General features: G+C 35.9%; 1 protein-coding gene across 1 annotated transcript in view; it reads right to left on the bottom strand.

The window, feature by feature from the left end:
• Positions 1-6465: 6465 nt before the first annotated feature.
• Positions 6466-22679, bottom strand: part of Qrfpr (pyroglutamylated RFamide peptide receptor) — a 41628-nt gene continuing 25414 nt past the window's right edge. Inside the window, exons 2-6 of the mRNA XM_020152787.2 lie at positions 15897-16055; positions 13499-13560; positions 9682-9917; positions 7862-7959; positions 6466-7134 (exon numbers count right to left, since the gene is read on the bottom strand). Coding sequence (XP_020008376.1) covers positions 6776-7134; positions 7862-7959; positions 9682-9917; positions 13499-13560; positions 15897-16055 — 914 coding nt within the window. The 3' untranslated portion in view covers positions 6466-6775. The remainder of the gene's footprint in view (positions 7135-7861; positions 7960-9681; positions 9918-13498; positions 13561-15896; positions 16056-22679) is intronic.

Below are 22679 nucleotides of genomic sequence, written 5' to 3'. Positions count from 1 at the left end.
GTCCAAATCATTTCTCCTCCTTCTTCCCACTGCTTTCTTTTTTCTCATCGTTTTTCCATTATTTAAAAATAGAACAACCATTACATTTTCAGGAAAATGCCTCTTATTTTAATGTTCTGTGTTCATCTCTGCCAATCTGTATTTTGCAGACAGCCCATTTACTTTTTGATATTTTTAGAAAATGATGTAAGACCGTACTGCCTTGGTTAACCACTAGCTTATGAAATCTTCCTTTAATCTGGCCCAGCTGTCCCCTCTGGAGCCTTCTCAATCATCTCTTGCTGACACATTCCCCATAGTTGACTGTTCTGAGCCATGTCTATACAATCTAACCTTCCAAACACAAATCTTACTCATGCAGATGATGTCCTGCAAAACCATATTACAAATTTCTATAAAGTTTTCCCTCACCATCTCCAGTACTCTTTATTTACACTACATTTTTTTTTTATAATCTAGAATATTTTTTCTTCCCTGACTACTCCAACCGACTGGTCTAAATTCTGCAGACATCAGCTGTGGTGTCTTTGCTATCTACCTGACTGTTCCAGGACTTTCTCTAAATCTCCATGGTAACATTTTTACCTTTCCTTTGGTAGTCCTTTGCTGCCTAGTGTTGACTTTTCACATGTCTTTTTGAGTAATGATAAACATCAAGGTTGGAAATCATGAGGGTAATTCTTATGGCACAGTCTTAGAGTCTACACTTACTAAGGATTATTTTAAAGTATAAATTGTTATTTTGTGAGTAAAAGTATTTTAATTTTTGCAATTTTATAAATTCTAGCTTTGTTGTGTTCAAAGCTAGAATTTATAAATTATAAATTATAAATTTATAAATTATAAAGCTGTATGTACTTGTCTTCAAGCTGGTCATTTGATTTTGTTCAAAGATATAACCCATTCAATAGACCAAACTCTATTTGGTCTATTGACCAAATAAGAAAGTTATCTTGTAAATACAAATTTAGTAAATAGAAGTCATTAACAATACATATTGGTTGGATTGATAAATATATAGTATAAAAATGAGCATGGCTCCATCCTCAGTGGAAAGCGAATTTCAATGACAGGTTAGTAAGACACCTGGGTTGCCTGAGGGGAAAGGAGCCAAACTGTTCAGAGTGGTCTCAACTATGGCACTGGCAACTCTGGCCCAGAAGCACTGCCCCCTTTCTGTGAACTCAAGAAGAGACCACCTGGTCTGGCCTGGGTTCAGCTGTCATTCACACACCCTGCACATCTCTAGTCAAGATCTCTAATACTTTATGAGATATATTTGCTCTCAGGGTAAATTAAGGAGACATCTGAAGAACACAGCTGCTATTAAAGTAAGGTGAGACTAAACAATCTATAGTAGGCAAATTAATGGAATGAGGAACTCAAGAATTTAAAATAAGCACAATAAATATTCCCCAAGATAAGATGGGAAGATTCTGGTAGCACGAAGAGGAAACTAACAGGTAAATCAAAAGATGAAGTGGATTATATCTGACATGAAAAATATAAAACTTGTAATAAAAACATTATTGGGTGTCATGGAAAAGATCCTCAGTTTAAGATTCACAAGAGCCCAATTCTCTTCTCCACTGGAGTTACCACAGCAGGAGTTTCTTCCTGTCTTCTCATAATTCTAATGATTCAGACAGGATCATTTTTACTCCACTTTATCTCATTTATGTCTAAGTTTTTTCTTTTATAAATAAATCTTAATCTCAGTTGTGGAAAATGAAAATTTTGTCAAGCAAGAGGAAAGGAGGGAACTGAGATCTGTGCCAGAAAAACTCTGTATGTTTTTAAAGCTGATGGGCTCACCTGATTCTTTTTTTTTCTTCTCTTTTTAAAATTAGCACATAGCAGTCGTATAGGGGGATACACTGTGATATATGCATATATATATCACACACATATATATGTGCTTGCAATATATCTTAATTAGATTTACCCCTCCATCACCTTCCCTCCTCCCCCTTTCTTTCCCCCTTTTAGAAAAAATTCAACAGGTTTTATACTTCTATTTTCATATACGAATACTAAACACATCCACCATATTCACCCTCATTCACCCTTTCCTTATGCTGGCCCCCCTCCTACTAGTTTTACCCTCCTGTCCTTCAATTTCTTAGAAGTATATATTTTTTGCCCTGGCATTCCAGACATGTATATATCATGCTTCGATCAGATTAAATCCCACATTACTTACATTTTCTCTGTCACATGCTCCCCTATTATTCAATAGCTTACAGTGCATTATGTTTCATTATATTCATTTATAGAAGGGATGTTTCAATATTTTTCATTCACTAGCACTTTTTATAACCAGGTTGTTTTTATAACTTCCTTTCCTCTATTATTTCATTTGCCAACCAACCTTTTTCAATCCTATCTGATTGAGAGAAGAAACAATGTTCTTGGTTTGGAAATGGATAGAGGATTCCTAGGCCTAATATATTGCAGGAGCTTTGAAAATATTAGTTGAGTTAACGAATGAGAACAATATGCTTCCAGTTAATGATGGGTATTTTTATAAAATCATATCAATTTTTTAATCCCCATAAAGCCTACAAATATGATATGTGAAAAGCCACTGAGCTGATATTTTTTTAACTCTCTATTAATAGTAACCACTTCTCAATATTTTATTTTAAAAGCTTACTAGTCTTATTGATAATAGAATTAGGTGGCCGCAGGTTAAACTGTAGGGTAATAAAGCAGAGAATCATGAGAAACTTACTTTGGTGAGCTGAGAGTGTAAAAGTAATTTCATGAAGTGATAAAGAAAGGGATTTTATGTTTACAGACTATAAATAGGAAGGGAGAAGTTATGCACTAGTGAGAACTTTCTGAATGTGTATTTTCACATTTTATTAGTATTACTTCATCTATCACTCATGACAATAAACATTCTTTGAAAATATAGATCATATGGCTGTATGATTGCCCATTCTTCTATTGGTAGGTACTCAGGGCTCTTTTTTTCTTTTTTTGAGTTGTTTCTGTTATGAACAATCGTTTATGTAATTTTAAAATATATTATTAAATATATTTAAAGGTCTTTTTCTTTTTGTTTGGCAGTACTGGAGTCTGAACTCAAGGTCTTGAATTTACTTAACAGGTGCTCTACCATTTGAACCATGCCCCAGCCCTAGAGGAGGTTTGTTTCTTTGAAAACTTCCTCATTGCTAGAAAATTAAAAACGAACAACTAATGATGATAAAAATGGACAATTATAAAGGAATATATAGAATACTAGATGTACGTAAATAGTCTTAACACATCAGCAGAAGCTGACAGCTGTAAAAGAGGAAACAGACAAATACAAACCATCACAGAAGGTTTTAACCTACCCCTATCGGTACATGAGTCCAGAGGCACAGGACTGATGACTGATGTGGAAGTTTGTGCCATCTATTTGTGTAGTTTATCTGGGTTTGCTGTAAGTGATCCTGGGTGAATAGTTTTCATTTTATTATTAATTATTAATAATACCAGTATGATAGAACACAACTCATAAATAGTTTTGGTCACATATTCACTGGATGGTAAGCAACATGGGCTCTGTGAGGGTCCTTACCATGTCAGGTTGCATTTGACAATAAATGTTTCTCTGAGGCAGATGGTACTGTCTTTCTTCAGAAATCTGGCTTATGTGCTGCAGCTCCTTAAATTATAGCTCGTAAGAGGCTATAAGATGGCATGTTTATCTAACACAGAATTTTATGGAACAAACAATCCAAGTGACAGATTTTCTCATTTACTTCAATCTAAACCATTGGAACTTCTAGGTCCAATGACAGGGCTATTAAATGACAGTGTTGAATAGCAGGGCTGCTATGCTACAACCTAGATGTGCTGGAGAGCCCTTATTGGCTTTGGGACACACACAGATCTAGCAGTTTACCATTTCACAAATAAAAGATTCAAACAGCATTCCCTGAAGCAGAATAAAGTGCTTACCAAACCCAAGCATTGTACTTTTTTTGTTAAGGGTGAGAATTTCAAGATATGAAAGTTTATAATATGCTTTGAAATGTATGTCCCTGCATTTCCCAAAGGACAAGACCCCCTAAAAAACGTCACCTCTAAATATAAATTTTATCTCTATTAGCTCTTACTTTCCAGGGCATATGTGTTCTAGCAAACCAATGGGTTTTCACCTTTTCTTTTCTTATCAGATCTAAATAATTTAATGTCATAAATATAGCATGCTGATATGATCTTCTGTGGGAATATCCATATGGGCTCATGTCCTTTAGACAGAACAATGGAGGAGTAGGCAAATAAACACAGCCTTGATTAAGACAATGGAATCTGTATGTCTATTCCATATGAATGAAAAGTACTGCTGATTCTCCTTTTTCAGGCATTGAAAGCAGTATGCTTGCTTGATCAGTAGCTGCATGCAAAGTACCAGAGGTTGTGGTAATCTGCTCTGGTAAGATCCCACACCCACCCCACCCCATCCCAGCTCTGCATAGCAGGTGGAGCTACTCCTTTAGTTTGTGGGTGGTCCAGTGTTATTCTTCATGATCCATCCAGTTTTGCAGAGGTCATATTAGTGAATCAAATGAGATATAATGGATATATATACTTCATCATTTAAATCTTCAAGAGTAGCACTTAACCACTGTCACCCTGAGAATAAATATTGGCTTCCTCTCTTGGTTGGTAGTGTAGGTGGTAGAGCAGTTTCAAAGGCTTTTCTTACTTACTCTTTAGGTCAAAAAACCAATATGAGTTGGCATTTTTATATTGAATTATGAAATGTACTGAGGTACTTTGAAAAATAAAAATGTAATTCTCATATAATAATTTTATCCTTTTAAAGTATATAAAAACCAATGAATTTGGGCAAATATATAAAGTCAAGCATTACCAGAGTCAAAATATCATTTTTTGTCATCCAAAAATGTCTCTCATGCTCCTTGTATTCAATTGCCTAAACTGTACTAGCCCCTAGCAACCACTTACCTGTTTCCTACTCCTATAATTGGAATTTCACATAAATGAAATTACAGAGTGTATAATCTTTTCTGTGGGTTCTTTCAGTTAGCATAAGAGTTTCAAAATTGATACTTATTGCATGTATCAAGTATCAATAGTTAAATCCTTTTATTGCTGAGTCACATTCAGTTTGGCAGTTTTATCATAATTTATCCATTGGACAGTTGGTGAAAACAGTTGGGTTGTTTCTAATTATGTTTTATGAATTAAACTGTTATGGACATTCATGGCCAGGTGTTTGTATGAATATGTTTTAATTTCTCTTGGTAAAATATACAGGAGTATAATTCCCGAGTTTTAGAATAAATATCCAATTCATCAGCAAATTGTTTTTCAAATTGCTGTGTCATTTTATTTCCCTACCAGCCATGTTTGAAAATTCCAGTTGCTCAACATCCTTGCCAACACTTTTTAACTATTCTAGTAGGTCTGTCGAGGTTTCTTCTTGTTGTTTTGTTTCACCTATCTCTGATGAACACTAATATTGAGCAGCTTTTCAGGTACTTCCTAGAAATATGTGTATCTTTATAGGTGAAGTGTTTGTTAATCTGTCAATGTTAATATTGAGTTGTGAGTTCTTCATAAATAATGGATGTGCTCTTTACGAGAACATAAATGTTTTCCATGTGTTTCCTTATAATCTGTGCCTTTCACTTTTATAGCACTGTCTTTCAAATAGCAGAAGTTATTTATTTTGAGGAAGTTGGTTTTATCAATGTTTTCTGCTTTTAGTGCCCTATGAAATCTTTGCCTGATTCGGGGTACAAGGATTTTCTTCTATGTGTTCTTCCATAAATCTTATAGATTTAGTTCTATGTTTAAGTTTAGGATGTATTATGAATTAAGTTTTGCATGTAGTGTACAGATCAAGTTTCTAATTTTGGTACTTGGATATCCAATTGTTCCATATCATTTACTTAAAACTTTGTCCTTTCCCCATTGACTTTGTTGCTACCTTGGCCAAAGTAAGCTATGAACATGTATATGTGCATATATAATATCTGATCTCTATAAGACAGATCTTGTATCTCTATTCTTTTCCATTTAGCTAAGTATCTATCCTTAGGCCAATGTCAAATTCTCTTGATTATTATAATATATAATCCTTGAAGCTAAATACGTAGGTTCTGCAACTGGGTTCTTCTTTTAAAATGGTTTTGGGACTTAGTCTTTGACCAAACTAGTAATGTGTAATACTGGTACCCTGACCCATACCAAATTATAAAAGAAGGAGAGTGGCTCTCTGTAGAGTGGACAGAAGATACACAGCTCTTTTTGGTGGAATGATTCATAATGAGATCATAATGAGAGGCTACTGTGACCTTATGATTATGGCACAGACTTCATTTCCAAAAGACTATAAGTACCCAACTCCCATAGTGCACTGAAAATTACATTAAGGCATCAGTAACAATTAAATTTATATTTAAGAAGATACAATTTTAATTTTATTTAATCCAGTTCAGCAATACATAGTCATATCAACTACACAGACAGAAACTTCTAGCCAAGAACATTGATTTTTCTGTACAAGATCTTTAAAAAATCCACTTCAATAATCTACGAGGGTGGTTTAATAATTTTTAAAAATTATATTTTCATGTGTAATGTCATTTTAAAAGAAAAAATGATTTGTTTCCTTCTTGTCATTGTTTTTAAAATACAAAGTTTTTGACCTTTGCTCAAGATAATTTTCTCTTCAGATTGCAGTATAAATGACGTTAAACATTGCTACAAACAATGTCCACTGCCTTCAGCAGAATTCTAAGTACTAAAGAGGGCAAAATGTCACTTGAGATTTTTTTTTCTCCTCCAGCTGTACATACAATTTGACCTCAGTGTTGCCACCACTGAATGCTTCTCCTTTGGTCTCCTCTACTGGATTCTCTCTCTGGGATAACTTTGCTTTCTTCTGCATCATTGTAATTTCTGAATTTGCATGCTTCCGAGCTGGAGAGAAGGTTTCTTTTACTATGCGATAACAAACTGCAGACAAAAAATTTTTTTTGAAGTTTTCATTCATAAATGCATAAACAATGGGATTACAGATGGAGTTGGAAAATCCAATTACTTGCACTATAGCGAAAATCATCTTGATTGCGATGTCATCATATTCCTTTTCAAAATTACCTGAAATAAAGTAAAACTTGAGAATGCTTATTGATTTTATTAAGGAAAAAAAACCCCTACTGCTTAAGAGTATAAAAAGTTCTCAAGGCCAGTTTGGGAGAGACAGCTGATATCTGAATAAAATAACTTTTTTTTCTTTTTTTTTTTGTTTGAATAAAATAACTTTTGTGACAAGCCTTTTTTCTTAGAAAATTTAGTCTTACATGTATAGGCTGGTGCCCAGCATGTATTGCAGAGTTCATAGAATTTTAACCTGATGACTCCAAGTTTCATGCAAATTAGAAGCAATAGTTATCCTTCAAATGGCCACTTACACTACAGAAACATAGCTACACAGTTCAGTCCTGGCTTATCAGAGGAATATACTGAGGGACAGACTGAAATCCTAGGTATTGTTAAATACATAAGGTGCAAGTCAGAATTCTAAGTAGAGAAGACTTATAAGGTGTCACACTTCTCTGCTGTTAAGTAGCTTAGGGAGAAGAGGAATAACATGGGCAAAGAGCCTCAAAGCTTTTCCTTATCTGCTGTAATTACTAAAGACTTAGTCCTAGTTATGCATAACCTACTACATAGGGATCTGATGACCTTTAAAACATGAAAGAAATGTGTTCAATGTTTGATATGTTATTAACCAAGTGACTAACGACCAATTTCAATGATTCCTTGTCTATTCCAGCAGGAAATGAACTAGAAGTTCTGTCAAATGATAATGGCAAACACTCACTGTATTCAAGCATCATGTGAACCACATGGAAGGGTGCCCAGCACACAGCAAACAGAGCCACCACTGTCACCATCATAAGGACAGCTCGCTTCTTCTTCCTAAAACCACAAAGAAACATTGTATCAGTTAGTTTTCCCTTGGCAAATGTGTCAAATTGATGGCTGGCAAAGCTATTAAGCAAAATTTGAGCCTTGACTGTCAACCACAATTTTCAAATATTAGCAAAGTACATAATAAGTTAACTGTGAGCTGATTATCATCTTTCTCATTAATTTTATCTTAATTCTTTTATTTTTCATATTGTAAATATTATAATGTGTGCTTACTATAGATCTGAAACTCTGCTAGGTGACTGGCATGGATTATGTAATTAATCTTCCCTGTAAGGTACTGGACAGATGCAGAAACTGAGGCACAGAGGTTAAATCATTCACAAAGTCAGATGGCTATTAAGGGATGTACTTGGGATTTGAATTTACTCAGTTTAACTTTAGTGACTAAGCTTTTATTCACTATATGTTAAAAACAATTCATAGTCCTGACAGTAAAAAATCAGTATTTATGAAACATAGTAAACCTTGCAGTCATTTATTATACAAATAATATGAGTAACCAGGGATTCAAACTAAGTTTTTTCACTCCTCTTTTAAAGTGGATTTACAGTTGCAATAAATCTACCTATTTGCATGGTGCCTTAAGTTCTTAAAGTTCATGATTTTTATCTCTCATTCAACCTGGTCACCATTTCTTCTAAGGAAGTGGTACAGCTAATTCAGTAGTAAGTTCCAAGGTGCTGAACAGTCCCAGGGCTCCTGTACATTCCAAGGGAGAATTGCATTACACAAACTGGGCACTAGAGGTCACTGCAGTGATAGTATAAAAGTCCCAACAAATCACTAGACTTCATATAGGATATTGTTTGGTTTAGTTTTAATTCTCATTCAATGTAGGTTGTAAAATAAGTCACATGTACTACAAATACCATAGCAATAACTGTGTTTTAAAACTGATACTAATAATGCTTGGCTCATGCCTGCAATCCTAGCTACTCAGGAGGCAGAGATCAGGAGGATCACAGTTCATAGCCAGTCCAGGCAAATAGTTCACGAGACTCAATCTAGAAAAAATCTCACCATGAAAATAGGGCTGGTGGAGTGGCTAAAGGTGTAGGCCTTGAATTCAAACCCCACTACCACACACACACACGCACACACACAAATTGATGCTAACGAATGAGGTCAGAAAACATTGTCTTTAGGTAAAAACAAAATAAAAACAGTAATACTTTAAAATAAATAGAAAGCTCTGGTTTCAAGGGATTTTTGTACGAGCCATGTCATGTATTTTGGCATAATCCTTGAGTAAGAGGAAGTAAAGATGGATGTTTTGTGACCCTCATACACACGATAAATGCATTGGCAGGGGCGTTGAGAGGAAGGGTGCTGGTCTACATCATGATCCTGAAAATGACAAAGAAAGGAGAGCACTGCGGGCTTACAGAGTCCTGGAATGAGTTCACAAGTCTTCCTACTATGCCATATTTACTTACAGGTGAAAATGAACAATGTTCTAAATTCTAATTAAGTTATTATCTATAGCCCTAACTTCTCTTTTAAGAGCTGATGACTTGCTCTTTCTTTCTACCACAAATAAAACCTTGCAAAGCCTCAAAGGTTTAAAGTCAGCCCATGCTCTAATTTGAATTGCAACTGATGCTCTGACTAAATTACCTAGGGATTCTGGGTTCCCTTGCAACCATCCCTTCCAGCACAACTAATTAAAAATATTTTAAACAAAGGTAAATATTTCATTAGACATACCTGGCTATTTTGGACATTTCTTTTCCATGAATAGTTAGAAGCACAGAACCATCCCCCACTCTTTTCTTGATCCAAAGTTCATAACCAATTTTACTGTATAGGACAAGCATCACCATAAGAGGCAGGAGGAAGAGGATGACAAGGATGAAGGTGGTGTAGACTTTCTGGTGCACAGGACTGGTCCACTCCTCCAAGCAGCAGATATGTTCTTTTTCATATAGGAAGTCATACTTAACCTTTACAGCAAGAATAATTTGGTTAAAAAAACCCAAAAGTCAGCCTCAAAAGAATAGAAATCAGCCAAGTATTATTGCAATATAGCAATTTTAAACTTTCAAATTTACCACTGGTACATATTTTCCAATTTTTTTTTTGTAAATTATAGGTTTTGCATTTAACTGCTTACATTTGTGAGAGTTTTGTACTTTTCTTTTTGTAAAATTTTTTTATTATTCATTTATTCACATGTGCATACATTGTTTGGGTCATTTCTCCCCCCTGCCCCACTCCCCTGTTCTTTCCTCCCTTCTCCCCTTACTTCCAGGCAGAACCTGTTTTGCCCTTATCTCTAATTTTGTTGAAGAGATGTACTTTTCTTTTTAAGTGGAATTGCGATCTGGGTCTGTTTACTTTTCTTTTTTCTTTTTCAACTTGTATTTCCACGAGTCACAAATTTTTATGTTTTTCAGTTGGCTGAAAGAATTATTAAAATATTTTGTATTATATGCCAGCTAGCTCAATATTTATTAAACTAATTATTGAAGAAACAGATTTGGCAAGTCATCAGACTTCTTCTAAATAAGAGTTAGGGTAACTTTTTTTTTTAAACTAATTATTTCATATTGGAATGATCAGATTGTTTGGAAAGGTATCCAAAAGGCAACTGGTAGCTTTTGAATTCTGAGATGAATGAGAAATTGGATTTAGACTATTGCCAATTTATAAATATTCGGGCTATATTTCTTTGCTGCGTTATTCATGCTATTTATGGTAGATTCATCTTCTTATAAATTCTGAAGCATTATTAACAGCAATAGCAGCAATAGAAAGTGCTAAAAGGGCTTAGTTCAAGAACAAAGTAAACATTGAAAGCATATTCAAAAGCATGTGTCTGGGCAATGACAGGTTTTTTTTTTTTTAATGAGCATAAAGTTAGCAAAATTGTTATTTTAGCCACTCTGCTATTTTCCAGATGAATATAAAAGTCCTGGACAAAGTTCTGCTTATATTTCCAGAAAATCTCATCACCAATTAACAACATCAATTGGTAAGAAAATTTAAGTTATGAACGATAGCATTTACTGAAAAATTATTTCAAGATCTAAACTCCCCAGAAATAGATGTAAAAATGAAATTTATTCTGACCCCAGAGGTAGACCCTAGAGGGTCAAGGGCCTTGGGGGTTGTTATTGATGCATCCTAAACGTTCATACTAGGTTAGAAGTCTCCATACCAGTTCATGTAGCCCTAGAGATGAGCAAAGACCCTCAAATGGGCTTATGGCAATGTTTTCCAGATTCTTTATTTCCAAATATCTCTATGCTTCTACTGCTCAAGGCAGTGCTGGGAGTTCAGACACCATGCTGAGCCAGCGCACCCACTTTTACCTTCATAATAACCTTTATCCCAACTGAGGAAAGTGGCATTTCTCACCCACTCCAGATCTTACCATGGGGCACCAAAGAAAGAGATGATTTAAATTATTGATGTCAGTGAGGCCATCTTTGTCCAGGCATCATAAACCCGTGGCAAGGACTTGTGCTTTTTCTTGTCTTAAACTTATTTCTATTCAGGGTAAAATCTGGCATTAGAAAAAAAAATAGTATTTTGACTAGTGCTGGGATATTGTGAATTCATTTTCATATAGTGAGGAGACAGAAGTGATGATAATTTTAATTTAATAACCTCCTTCAATCCCCAGAAAATTGTCAAATACATCACTCCTGAGAGAGAATCCACAGAGAACAAAGCAAAGAGAGAAATTTGGAAGATGGACCACCATCTTGAATGCTTTATGTCATTCAGGTGAGGAATTTGGGCTCCCTCATGCTTGCTTGCACTCTCCCTAATAGAATTTTGTAGTGAGAAGATGAGTCATGGAATGAAAATTAATACATTCATTTTATTTCAAAAATGAAATCAACCTTTTTCCTGAGAGAAATAACACATGATTTGGATGATCTGTTTGACAGTGAGCATAGCTTTGCCAATTAGATTATACAGAATGAATTTTCAACAAACTATATGAGCTATATATTTAAAATATATAAATATATATATATATTTTCATTGTATAAAGTATACAATGAAATTATCTTATTTTAAAATTGGTAGGTCTGTTTGTTTTCTATGGACCAAAAATGGACCCCATGATTGGGAACTAGAGTGTGTCATTTGTAAAAGGCTCCAGCAATTTGAGTTTCCTGATGGAAGTAAGGACAAAATCAGCAGACAGGAGCTGATATTGTAAGTGGTGTGTGGAAGCGCAAAGGGCTACATGAGCTGCTTGCTGGAGAATAAAGAAGCCTCAGTGGTACCACCATGGAGAAACCCTGAAGGTAAACAATCAATCAAGCCACGCCATACCTAGAGGGCACTAGAGTACATCTACCTCTTTCCCCCATTGTCCTCATTTGCTCATCAGGAGAGAAAGGCCTCCATTGCATGGCGGTGGGATGAGGAAACCAAGAACTCCTTCACATTTCTAAGCTTAAATTAATGCAAGCTGAGGGAAAGGCAAAGTTTTAAATTGATTGAGAGCATGAATTTATATGACTGTGGCACTGGCCTGGACATTTTATACTGGAACTAACACTTTTTTGTGACTGAAAGTGACCAGAGAAATTTAATTATCTGAATGGCTGGAGGAGTTAAAAGGCCCACTCAAGGTCTTATCCACGACATTTCATCATGAAGACTGGGAAGTCCTCAGATGGCTTTTTTATACCTGGCCACGGATGGAATAAAGTTGTTTTCTGCTCTCACAAAGTCCAGTTCTACAAAAAAATATCAGGCTACTTTTCAAGTGTGATTTTACCTTAGGTTTCACTTGATATGCTGGCTGATGGTTGGGGCATGTCCAGTAAAGCTTTACATTTGTCTATCTCTATTTTTAAAAGGTACAAAAGGATATATGATATATATTTTAAGTCTCTTATGTAGTGTGTAAGTAACACTCTACTGTCTTTGGACTCCTGTCTGTGTTAGAGCATCTATGGAAGACATGATCAGGCACACCAGGCGGACTGGGCTGCCCAGAACCACCACACTTTTCCCTTTACTTGAATCTCCACAAACGGTGGGGTCATCCGACAAAGCTGTGGGGAAAAGGAGAGAGATTGGGTAAGATGATCCCCCAATATTTTTCCAATTCAAATTTCCATTTTTTCAGTAATAGGAGGCAGGTAAAAAAGGCTCTGTGAAGAAACTCAACTAATAAGTCGATAATTTATTGCAAATTTTTAAATGAGACTTAAAAAGAAAAGAAAAATTTAGATTAGTCTTTGAACTCTTAAAATGTAACATGACACTGAGGGACACTAGGAAAAGCATGCTCAGCTTGTAGGAATGTAGAAAGTGACCTTGGAACTTTAAAAATGTTTTATTTTAAGCACTGAAGTTTTAACATTAGAGTACCAAAAGGAGTTAGATAAAACAGGGAAAGAAATCTTAAGACAAATTATTTTATTCTACTTGAAAGACTTCCAATGAAATAGATAAGGCCATACAAATTTGCTCTTGAAGGAAGAAAACAATAATTCAGAGGGGTGGAAAAGTATTTTAATAATACAATTCTCAATCCCAGTTCCCAATCTACCTCCAGTCGTTGTACGTGCAACATGGGTGATCCTACGATGACTGCAACCAGCCAGACCACACCTGTAAAAATGTTACAATCGTCAGAATATGGCTCAGCTAAGTAAAACACAACCAGGCTTAATTCTCTAACCATCAAGACTCCCTATCTTCAGTGCATTCTATCTCCTCTGCCCTGAGACAATGGATGATCTCACAGGGTCTCAATTCCTTCATCACCCTAAAACTGCTGCTAGAATAGTATTCCTAAAACAAGTTTTAATGTTAAAACCTCTTTTAAAATGCTCTATTGCATATAAGGTGAAACTCAAATTCAATAGCATGGGCTCATGAGGGTCTTTATCTATCCTCCTTCACTTCAGTCCATGGTTTTCCCACCCAGTCCTCTACTAAGGACTTTCATTCATTGCTGCTGCTCCATACCTTCATGTTTTTACCCTGGATGGACCATATTGTCCTCATTGTCCATCTGTGACTGGTTTGCAAGTCACCTTCTTTAGGTGATTTTAAGATTACTACCATTTCCAAATAGCTATTAATTCCTTGATGTCTGTATGTGTCCTCCAGGGCGGCACCCTCGTGACCCTTATTCATTTTTCCCAACTTCCCCTGAACACTTAAAGTTCAGGGCAATGATAACCCACATTTTTTTTTCCATTTCCTCAAATGAGATTCTAAGAAAAACCCCTGCTTTCAGAAGAAGCTGATTCATGTTTGTTAAATGGACAAATAACTTTTAAACATTGCATAGACCATTCTCTTCTTAAAATCTAATGTACATTTATCTTAAGTACCATGTATAACATGGGTACTATTTTCTTATTTAGAAAACAAACATCTGTAACTTCAGAAAGCAGTGTGCTCTTTCCAAATTCCCTGTCCTTTATGAGTTTGTTGAGAGGAATTGCTTTCATGATGTGCCCTTAGTAAAGAAAAAAAGAGAGAGACAGAGATTAATTACCAAGGACTATTTCAATCTATGTGTCTTGACAGAATGAGAAGGGAACAGAACCAAGGGCCCCAACTTCGATTTGGGAGCACAACTAAGCTCTGCTTTTTCTTTCTTTACTGAGTGATATCATTAAGAAAGCTTTGTAGTGCTTTGGGCTTCAAAGAACTGAGACTCAAGTCATAACTGGGGTTTATTAGAAAGAAATATATAAGCTTTCTACTCATACAAACTCACCATGATCCAATTATCCAAGATATTCCTAGGACTGACAAGTCTGTCTGTTTGTCTCTCCCTGTTTCCACATTGCTATACACATCGATACACATTGCTGAACACATCTATTCTAGTCATGTATACTCATCTTATGTCCAATCATGTGTCCAATCTTAAGCAAATTCTAGAGGAACTGAGACTAATTGGCTTAGCCCATTGCTAGCCCTCCTTGGTCCCGTGACCATTCAGTGGTTAGGATTACTGATATAGTCTGTTATTGTGTCTGGATGAGGTTACCTGGTTGGAGGAGGTACAAGACCAGAGAAACAGAGTCAGTGACTGGCAAGGCTGGTTCACAGCCATGCAGAGCCACAAGGAAATGTCAGGCAACACTGCAAAAAGCCCTCATGAGGAGATGAGCCTACTTGACTTTAAGATACTCTTGTCTCCTATGACTTTTTTGACTGCCTGTTATCAACTTTGCTTTCATGTTAAGAACTCTCTTCCTTTTTTAATATTCTTCCTCCTCCATGCATTCCTTTCTTTACCCTCTTTCCATGCCCACCCACTGTTTTCACAAATTTTGATGGTGGAAGGTTGTCAATTATTAAAAGCCCACAGATCTTTGAATTCTTTGTAAGGAAGATGTGACAAAAATTTGAAGATAATTAACTAATGAACTCTCCCCCTATGGATTTCTCTGTTTACTTCCAACTTTTTTATTTATTTTTTTATTTTATTGTTGTGCTAGATAAGGGTACATTGTGGCATTTACAAATGTTCTTACAATATATGAAATATATCATACTTGAATTCACCTCCTCCACCATTCTCCTTTATCTCCCTTTCCCCTCATTTGAGAAATAGTTTCAACAGGAATCTTTCTGCAAAGCCTTCAAGAATTCCTTCTGGAGTCCCACAGTCCAATAGTAGCTAAATTCTTAAAGCAGAGATAAATATTTGCTCAATCCTTTCACATGATTTCTTAGTAAAAATCATGATCTTTGATTATCACATTAGTTATTATTTAGCTATTATAAATTCAAACCACTAAGACACACATTAAGGTTTTAAGTGCTCAATTACCATTACTAAACAGAAAAATTCTTCCTTTGACTATGGTAGGCATAGTCCTGGGTTCATTGTGACCTGCTGAATCAGGAACAGTTATAGCAAACTGAAGCCCCAGTGATGAAAAAACTGGCGTCACAGCGATGAAAAATGACTAACATACTTAGCATTGTGAAAGCCCTTTGGTTGGTGTACTGCCACTTCATTTTAAAAGGATGAACAAGTCCCTGGTGCCTCTCCACAGCAATGCAGGTCATAGTGAGAATTTCTGTCACAATAGCAGTAGATTGGACAAATGGCACCATTTTGCAAATGAAGGCACCTGCAACAAGGATATAGGACAGTTTTATCTCTCTCTTTGTAATTATCACGATACATTAATTAAGGCTTTCCTCAAAAGTGTAATGACTAAAACTACATTATAGACACAAAATAGTTGAGAAAGGTTACCCTGACTTATATTTTCACTCTCTGGATTCTAACTTCCTAAATGCTATCTAATTTTGTATAATAAAACAATAGGAAGACAAATCAGTATCTAGCCACTGAAGGGGTTGAATGGACCAAAGTAAAGTATACCCATAGTATGCATACATGAGACACCCCTTTGAACATCAACTTCAATATTATAATGAAAAACAGGACTATAAAATAGGTATAGTGTGTGGTAGGGTACTAATGGGAGGGGTGAGGGTAAGTGAAGGAAGATTAAGGTGATGGTATTTGGTAGATGGACTTCATATACCTTATATGAAACAGAACTAAGAAACCTCTTGCAATTGCTTTAAGTGAGGTGGGGAGGGTGCTGAAGGGGAAGAGATGATGGGGGCAAAGTAACTAATGTACAATATAAGTCTAATCAGAACCGTCACTATGAATCCCCCCTGTATATTGAATATATCCTAATTTTTAAAATTATAAAAAAATCTAGCTACTGAAAATAGATAGAAAAATCCATGTGACCTTTGCTTAGGAAAGATCAAAATCAATGTGAAATGGTCTCCTGGGGTCTAAGCTATAGAGAAATCTTTGATTTTTCTTCCCTTTTGGTTCCCTGTGAAATCGTAACAAAGAAATAATTCTTATCAAAGAATCCCAGATTTCCTTTATTATTTATTATTCTCCTCCCACTTTTTACCCAAAATTTTATATACAGAGTATATCATTAAACATTTAACTCACTTTATTTTCTCTAGTACAAAAATCTCAAACTAGTATCAGCTGGGCATAATTTGGTCTGCTAATATGCTTCATTTGCTTTATAAAGTTAAAAAATATTCAAATATACTGCCAATCTCCTTAACTGTTTATGCTATTTGTCTGACCCCTCTGCCATTTGAATTTGTGAGCCCTGGTCTGGCATTTCTGCTCTTGAATTTATCCTGCTCACTGCTTTCAAATGACTTATTTTTGAGTACTGGAAAATCAGAAGCTCAGGGAATAAAACGAATTGGAAGAAATCTCAAAGGTCCTATACTCTAAGTTCACATAAAAAGCAGGAATCTGCTCAACTTTTACAAGTTCTCTGTGAAGCACTACTGAGACACATCCAAAGGCAGCCTCCCAACTTGTACACTCCTACCTGAGGCCTCTGCATGGCTTCTCCTTCTCCACGAAATGTGCTTTCCTAAAAATTCCTCATACAGTTCACTGAAGCCTTTGCTCAAATGTCACTGTGTTGATCGATTTTATGTATCAAGTTGACTGGCATACGGGATACCTAGATAACTGCCAAATCATTACTTCTGGTTGTGTCTATAGGTGTGTTTATGTAAGCAAATTATCATTTTGATCAACAAACTAAGAAGTTCTGCTTTTACCGATGTGGATGGACAACATCCAATCTGCTGAGTGTGCAAGTAGGAAAAAAACATGGAAGAAAGGTGAATTTGCTCTTTGCTTATGTTAGGACAGCCATCTTTTCTGCCCTTGGACATCAGCATTCCTGGTTCTTAGGTCTTAAGATTTGGACTGGAACTACACCACCAGTTTTCTTGGGTCTCCAAATTACACATAGTAGACAGTGGAACTTCTCAGCCTCCATAATTATGTGAACCAGTCCCTCAAAATAAATCTTTTTTCTATATATCGCTTTATAGCCTATTCATTCTGTTTCTTTGGAGAACCATGAATAATATGGTCCCCTTTTCAATGAGGCCGACCTACTTCAACAACCATATTTTTAATGTCAGTCTGTCCCATTTTAATTTCCTCTTGTTCAGTTTTTACTCTTTTTTCATAAGTATTTCACCTTTTACTATACTGACAGGTACATGTATCTATATATGTTGCTAGATAGATACAATGTATATGTTACTAATTTATTTTTATTATTTATTGAAAATCTTCATACCTGAAGTAGAATATAAACACTGTAAGAGCAATGATTTTTGATCATTCTTTTCACTGGTATATTACCAACATTTAAAATGGTGTGCTATGGGCTGCAATAAATATTTGAACTGAAGAGAATTACCAGTAGGCTCTTAAACTCCAAAAGCATCCCATTCAATCTTGGAGGGGCTCTGCTTTTCAATTTCAACCACTTCTAGTTTTGCTTTTAGAAAGTATCAAAACTAACCCACAATCTCATGCATTTGGCTCCTCATGGATTTAAAGGAAGCTTTTGTCTCATCTTAAATCCTGTTCCTCATTTGTTATGGTCTTCAGATATTTCAACAACCTGGTCCATGTAGACAGACACTCACCTTATTCAAGTTGTAAATGGACCAAGGCAGAAACTCTGGTTATAAATTAACTTTCCAAGTCTGAACACCCTCTCCTGAAAATGTAACTAAAGTTTAAATCAGCTCTTTGTGTTAGACTTTTTTTTCTTTTTCCTTTTATCATTTTTACATTTACTTATATGTGTATACATTGTTTGTGCACCTCTCCCCCACCCCCCACCCACCCCAAACCCCCATTTCCAGGCAAAACCTGTTCTACCCTCTTCTTCAATTTGTTGAAGAGAAAACATAAGAGACAATAAGGAAGACATAGCATTTTTGGTAGTTTGGGATAAAGATAGCTATACAGAGAGATTCCTAGCATTGCTTCCATGCACTTGTGTATTGCAACCCACATCGGTTCATTTCTACCAGACCTCTTCGCTACTTCCTGGTCCCCTTCCCACAGTGGCCTCTGTTACTTTAAGATTACTGTATTTGCTCCTCAACAGGGAGCACATCAACCACATTCAAGTTTTAGGTTTCCTTTCCTTTCCTTATTTTCCCCATGCATGTTCTTCCCTTAGTGTGTGACCCATGTCCAATAATATTACTGCATTTGTTTTGGGTCTATAATCTATATATGAGGGAGACATGTGACTTTTGGCTTTCTGAGCCTGGCTAACTTTGCTTAAAATGATGTTCTCTAATTCCATACATTTACTTGCAAATGACAAAATTTCATTCTTCTCCATGGCTGAGTAAAATTCCATTGTGTATAAATACCACATTTTCTCTATCCATTCATGAGTTTCCATAGCTTGGCTATTGTAAATAGTGCTGCAATAAACATGGCGTGCAGGTGCCTTTGGAATAACCTGAGTCACATTCTTTGGGTATATGCCTAAGAGTAGTTTTGCTGGATCATTTGGCAAATGTATGTTCTTTTTTCCCCGCATCCTCATCAACACTTGTTGTTGGTGGTGTTCTTGAAGATACCCATTCTAATGGGGGTGAGGTGGAATCTTAGTGTGGTTTTGATTTGCATGTCCTTTATGGCCAAGGATGGTGAGCATATGTTCATGTGTTTTTTGGTCTTCTGGATTTCTTCCTTAGAAAAGTTCTGTTTAGTTCAGTTGCCCACTTCTTTATTGGTTCATTGATTTGAGGGGAGTTTAGTTTTTTAAGCTCCCTGTATATTCTGGTTATCAGACCAGAATAGCTAGCAAACATTTTTTCCCACTCTGTGGGTGGTCTCTTCAATTTAGAGACCATTACTTTTGTTGTGCAGAAGCTTTTTAATTTCATGTAGTCCCATTTGACCATCCTTTCTCTTAGTTGCTGGGCTGCTGGAATTCTACTGAGGAAGTCCTTGCCTATTCCTGTTGTTTACATGGTATTCCCTGGTCTTTCTTATACTAACGGCAAGGTCTTGGGTCTAATATTAAGGTCCTTAATTCACTTTGAATTGATATTAGTATAGGGAGACAAGCATAGATCTAGTTTTAGTTTTCTGCAGGCAGATAACCACTTTTTCCAGCACCATTGTAGAAGAGGATGTCTTTTCTCCATTGTATGTTTTTGGCACCTCTGTCAAAGATAAAGTGGGCATAGCTGTGTGGATTCATATCCGGGTCCTCTATTCTATTCCACTGGTCTTATCTGTTTTTGTGCCAGTATCATGCTGTTTTTATTACTATTGCTTTGTAATATAGTTTGAAGTTGGGTATTGTGATACCTCCAGCATTGCTCTTTTTGCTCAGTATTGCCTTGGCTATTCAGTCTTTCGTGTTTCCAAATGAACTTTAGGGTAGATTTTTCAATCTCTGTGATGAATGTCATTGGAACTTTGATGGGTATTGCATTGAACATATAGATTGCTTTTGGTACTATAGCCAGTTTTACTATGTTGATTCCACCAATCCATGAGCACGGGAGATCTTTCCATCTTCTGTAGTTTTCCTTGATTTTCTTCTTCAGTGGTTTATAATTCTCCTTCAAGAGGTCATTTACACCCTTCATTATGTTTACTCCTAGGTATTTAATCTTTGAGGTTGCAAATGGGATTGTTTTACTGTATTCTTTCTCAATTTTTTCACTTTTGGAGTATAGAAAGGCTACTGATTTCTGTGAGTTGATTTTGTATCCTGCTACATTGCTGAAGCTGTTTATGGTGTCTAGAAGTTTTTGGGTAGTTTTTTGGGTCTTTGAGGTTAGGATTATGTCATCTGCAAACAGGGATGTTTTAACTGTTCCTTTACCAATTTGTATTCCTTTTATTTCTTCTTCTTGCCTTTATTGCTCTAGCTAGGAATTCCAGGACTATGTTGAATAGGAGTGGGGAGAGTGGGCGCCCTTGTCTTGTTCCAAGTTTAGGGGGAATGATTTCAGTTTTTCCTGTGGTAGACTTTTTAAATGGCTGATTTCTGTTCAATTTGAAAGGACTTGGTCAAATTAAAAGAAATTTTTATTAGACCCAGATTCCCTCACCTCTGCTCCTTATTACTAAGGGGGGAAAGGGATGTAGATATCACTCTTGATACTACTTTCCAACCCCCTTTTGGAACTTCAGATGAGAACCCAAGAACCAATACCACTCACTCCCATTTCCTGCTCCTGTTTCTCAAATCTCACTCCTACTCAAAGTAAAGTCCCTTTCTTGTTTAGAAAGACAGTTTAGATGCAAAGAACAGGAACTATTTTCAAGGCTAATAAATCATATTATCTTTGCATATTTATTATACTGCCAGAGAATTAGCTTACCTAAGATCTTGTTTTGGATGTGTCACTTGAATAAATGGATATATGAATAAACTCTTAATACTATTTCTCATACCTTTTTCCTTTTATAAAAAATTTTCTTCAAATTTTTTTTCTGTTCTTTTGACCAAATTGTTTATAAAAATGTTGGATAGTTCAAGGTTAAAGGAACACCAGAGAAAAACTTTTCATGAAATGTCATTATAATATAATGACATGCATTCATTATAACATGCCTAGGTATAACTATCCAAACAAATAAGATTTTTTGTTGCAGTGTTCATTGCAGTATTTTCTCATTATCAATACACTTATTTTATATAATGACAACATGGGACATGGGTCAATATATTTCTTTATATCAGAATACTCTCTGATCCTGATTTATCTGATTAGTTAGGTACTCTGAGACTCAATTTCATCATTATGAAAAGGGGTTTGTAATAGTCACCTGGGAGCCAGATGTGGTGGCACATGCCCATAATTCCAGCTACTTAGAAAGTGGAAATAGGAGGATCTCGGTCCAAAGCTGACCTGGCAAAAAAGCATGAGACTCTCTTTGAAAAACAAAGCAAAAAGGCTGCAGGAATGGCTCAAGTGGTAAAACACCTGCCCAGCAAGTGCACAACCTTGAGTTCAAACTCCTAGTACCACAAAAAAAAAAAAAAAAGCCTCCTGTCACAGGACCAGTGCATTTCATAAAATGACATAAGCACCCAGTATAGGATGTGCTCTGTAATGAAGGGGTGACCTTCATCACTGAGCAACCCAATTAAAAGAACAGAAGCAAATTTGGTACACTTGGTGCTGATACATTCACTGTGGCTAAACTGACTAATAAAGTACATTTAATTTAATAACCTTATTTCCTGGAAAAAGAAACTGTGTTCAAAGGACTTAAATAATGTGTTCATATTTACATGGCTATTTATGGATAGAATGAGGGCATGAATCCAGGTCATCTGGCTGTACTTCATTCTGTTGCATTACTCTTACTTATCTTAATGCAGCCATGTTGTGTGATAGCTTTCTTGTCTACATGTTCACAAATCATCTGTTTAATAACCCACTTGAGAATTCTGCACCAAGCTGTAGTTCTACAATCTGTCACAGTACCCTTTTAATAAACCCAGACAGTATTGGCTCAAATTCTGACATTTTTTTCCACCAACTTTCTGAAGCGTTCCTTGATCACACCTGGGAGTTTCTTTAATGTTGTGGAGTATGATTTACTTAGGATGTGGATTTGAGTTCTTTTAAAAATATGTATATTCTCTTGCTATCTACTCACTTATCTTGGATATTTATTTTCATTCTATTTTGTCCTTTTAAATTCAGCATCATTTTTCAAGGTCTATAAAGCTGAAGCAAAGTAGACATTAAAGAATTTGGTTTCTCTCTGCCCTTCATGAAACTGTCATCATCACATCTCCCCTTCATATTCAGTTTCTTGTTGTGGTAATCTCTGAGGGCTCGCAGTCAGCACACTCTACACTTACCAAGGTGGATTCTATGGGTCT

The sequence above is a fragment of the Castor canadensis genome, chromosome 9, assembly GCF_047511655.1.
Source record: "Castor canadensis chromosome 9, mCasCan1.hap1v2, whole genome shotgun sequence".
In the NCBI taxonomy this organism is placed as follows: Eukaryota; Metazoa; Chordata; class Mammalia; order Rodentia; family Castoridae; genus Castor; species Castor canadensis.
The sequence above is the reverse complement of the archived record's forward strand: the minus strand, read 5'-3'. Positions and strand labels throughout refer to the sequence as shown.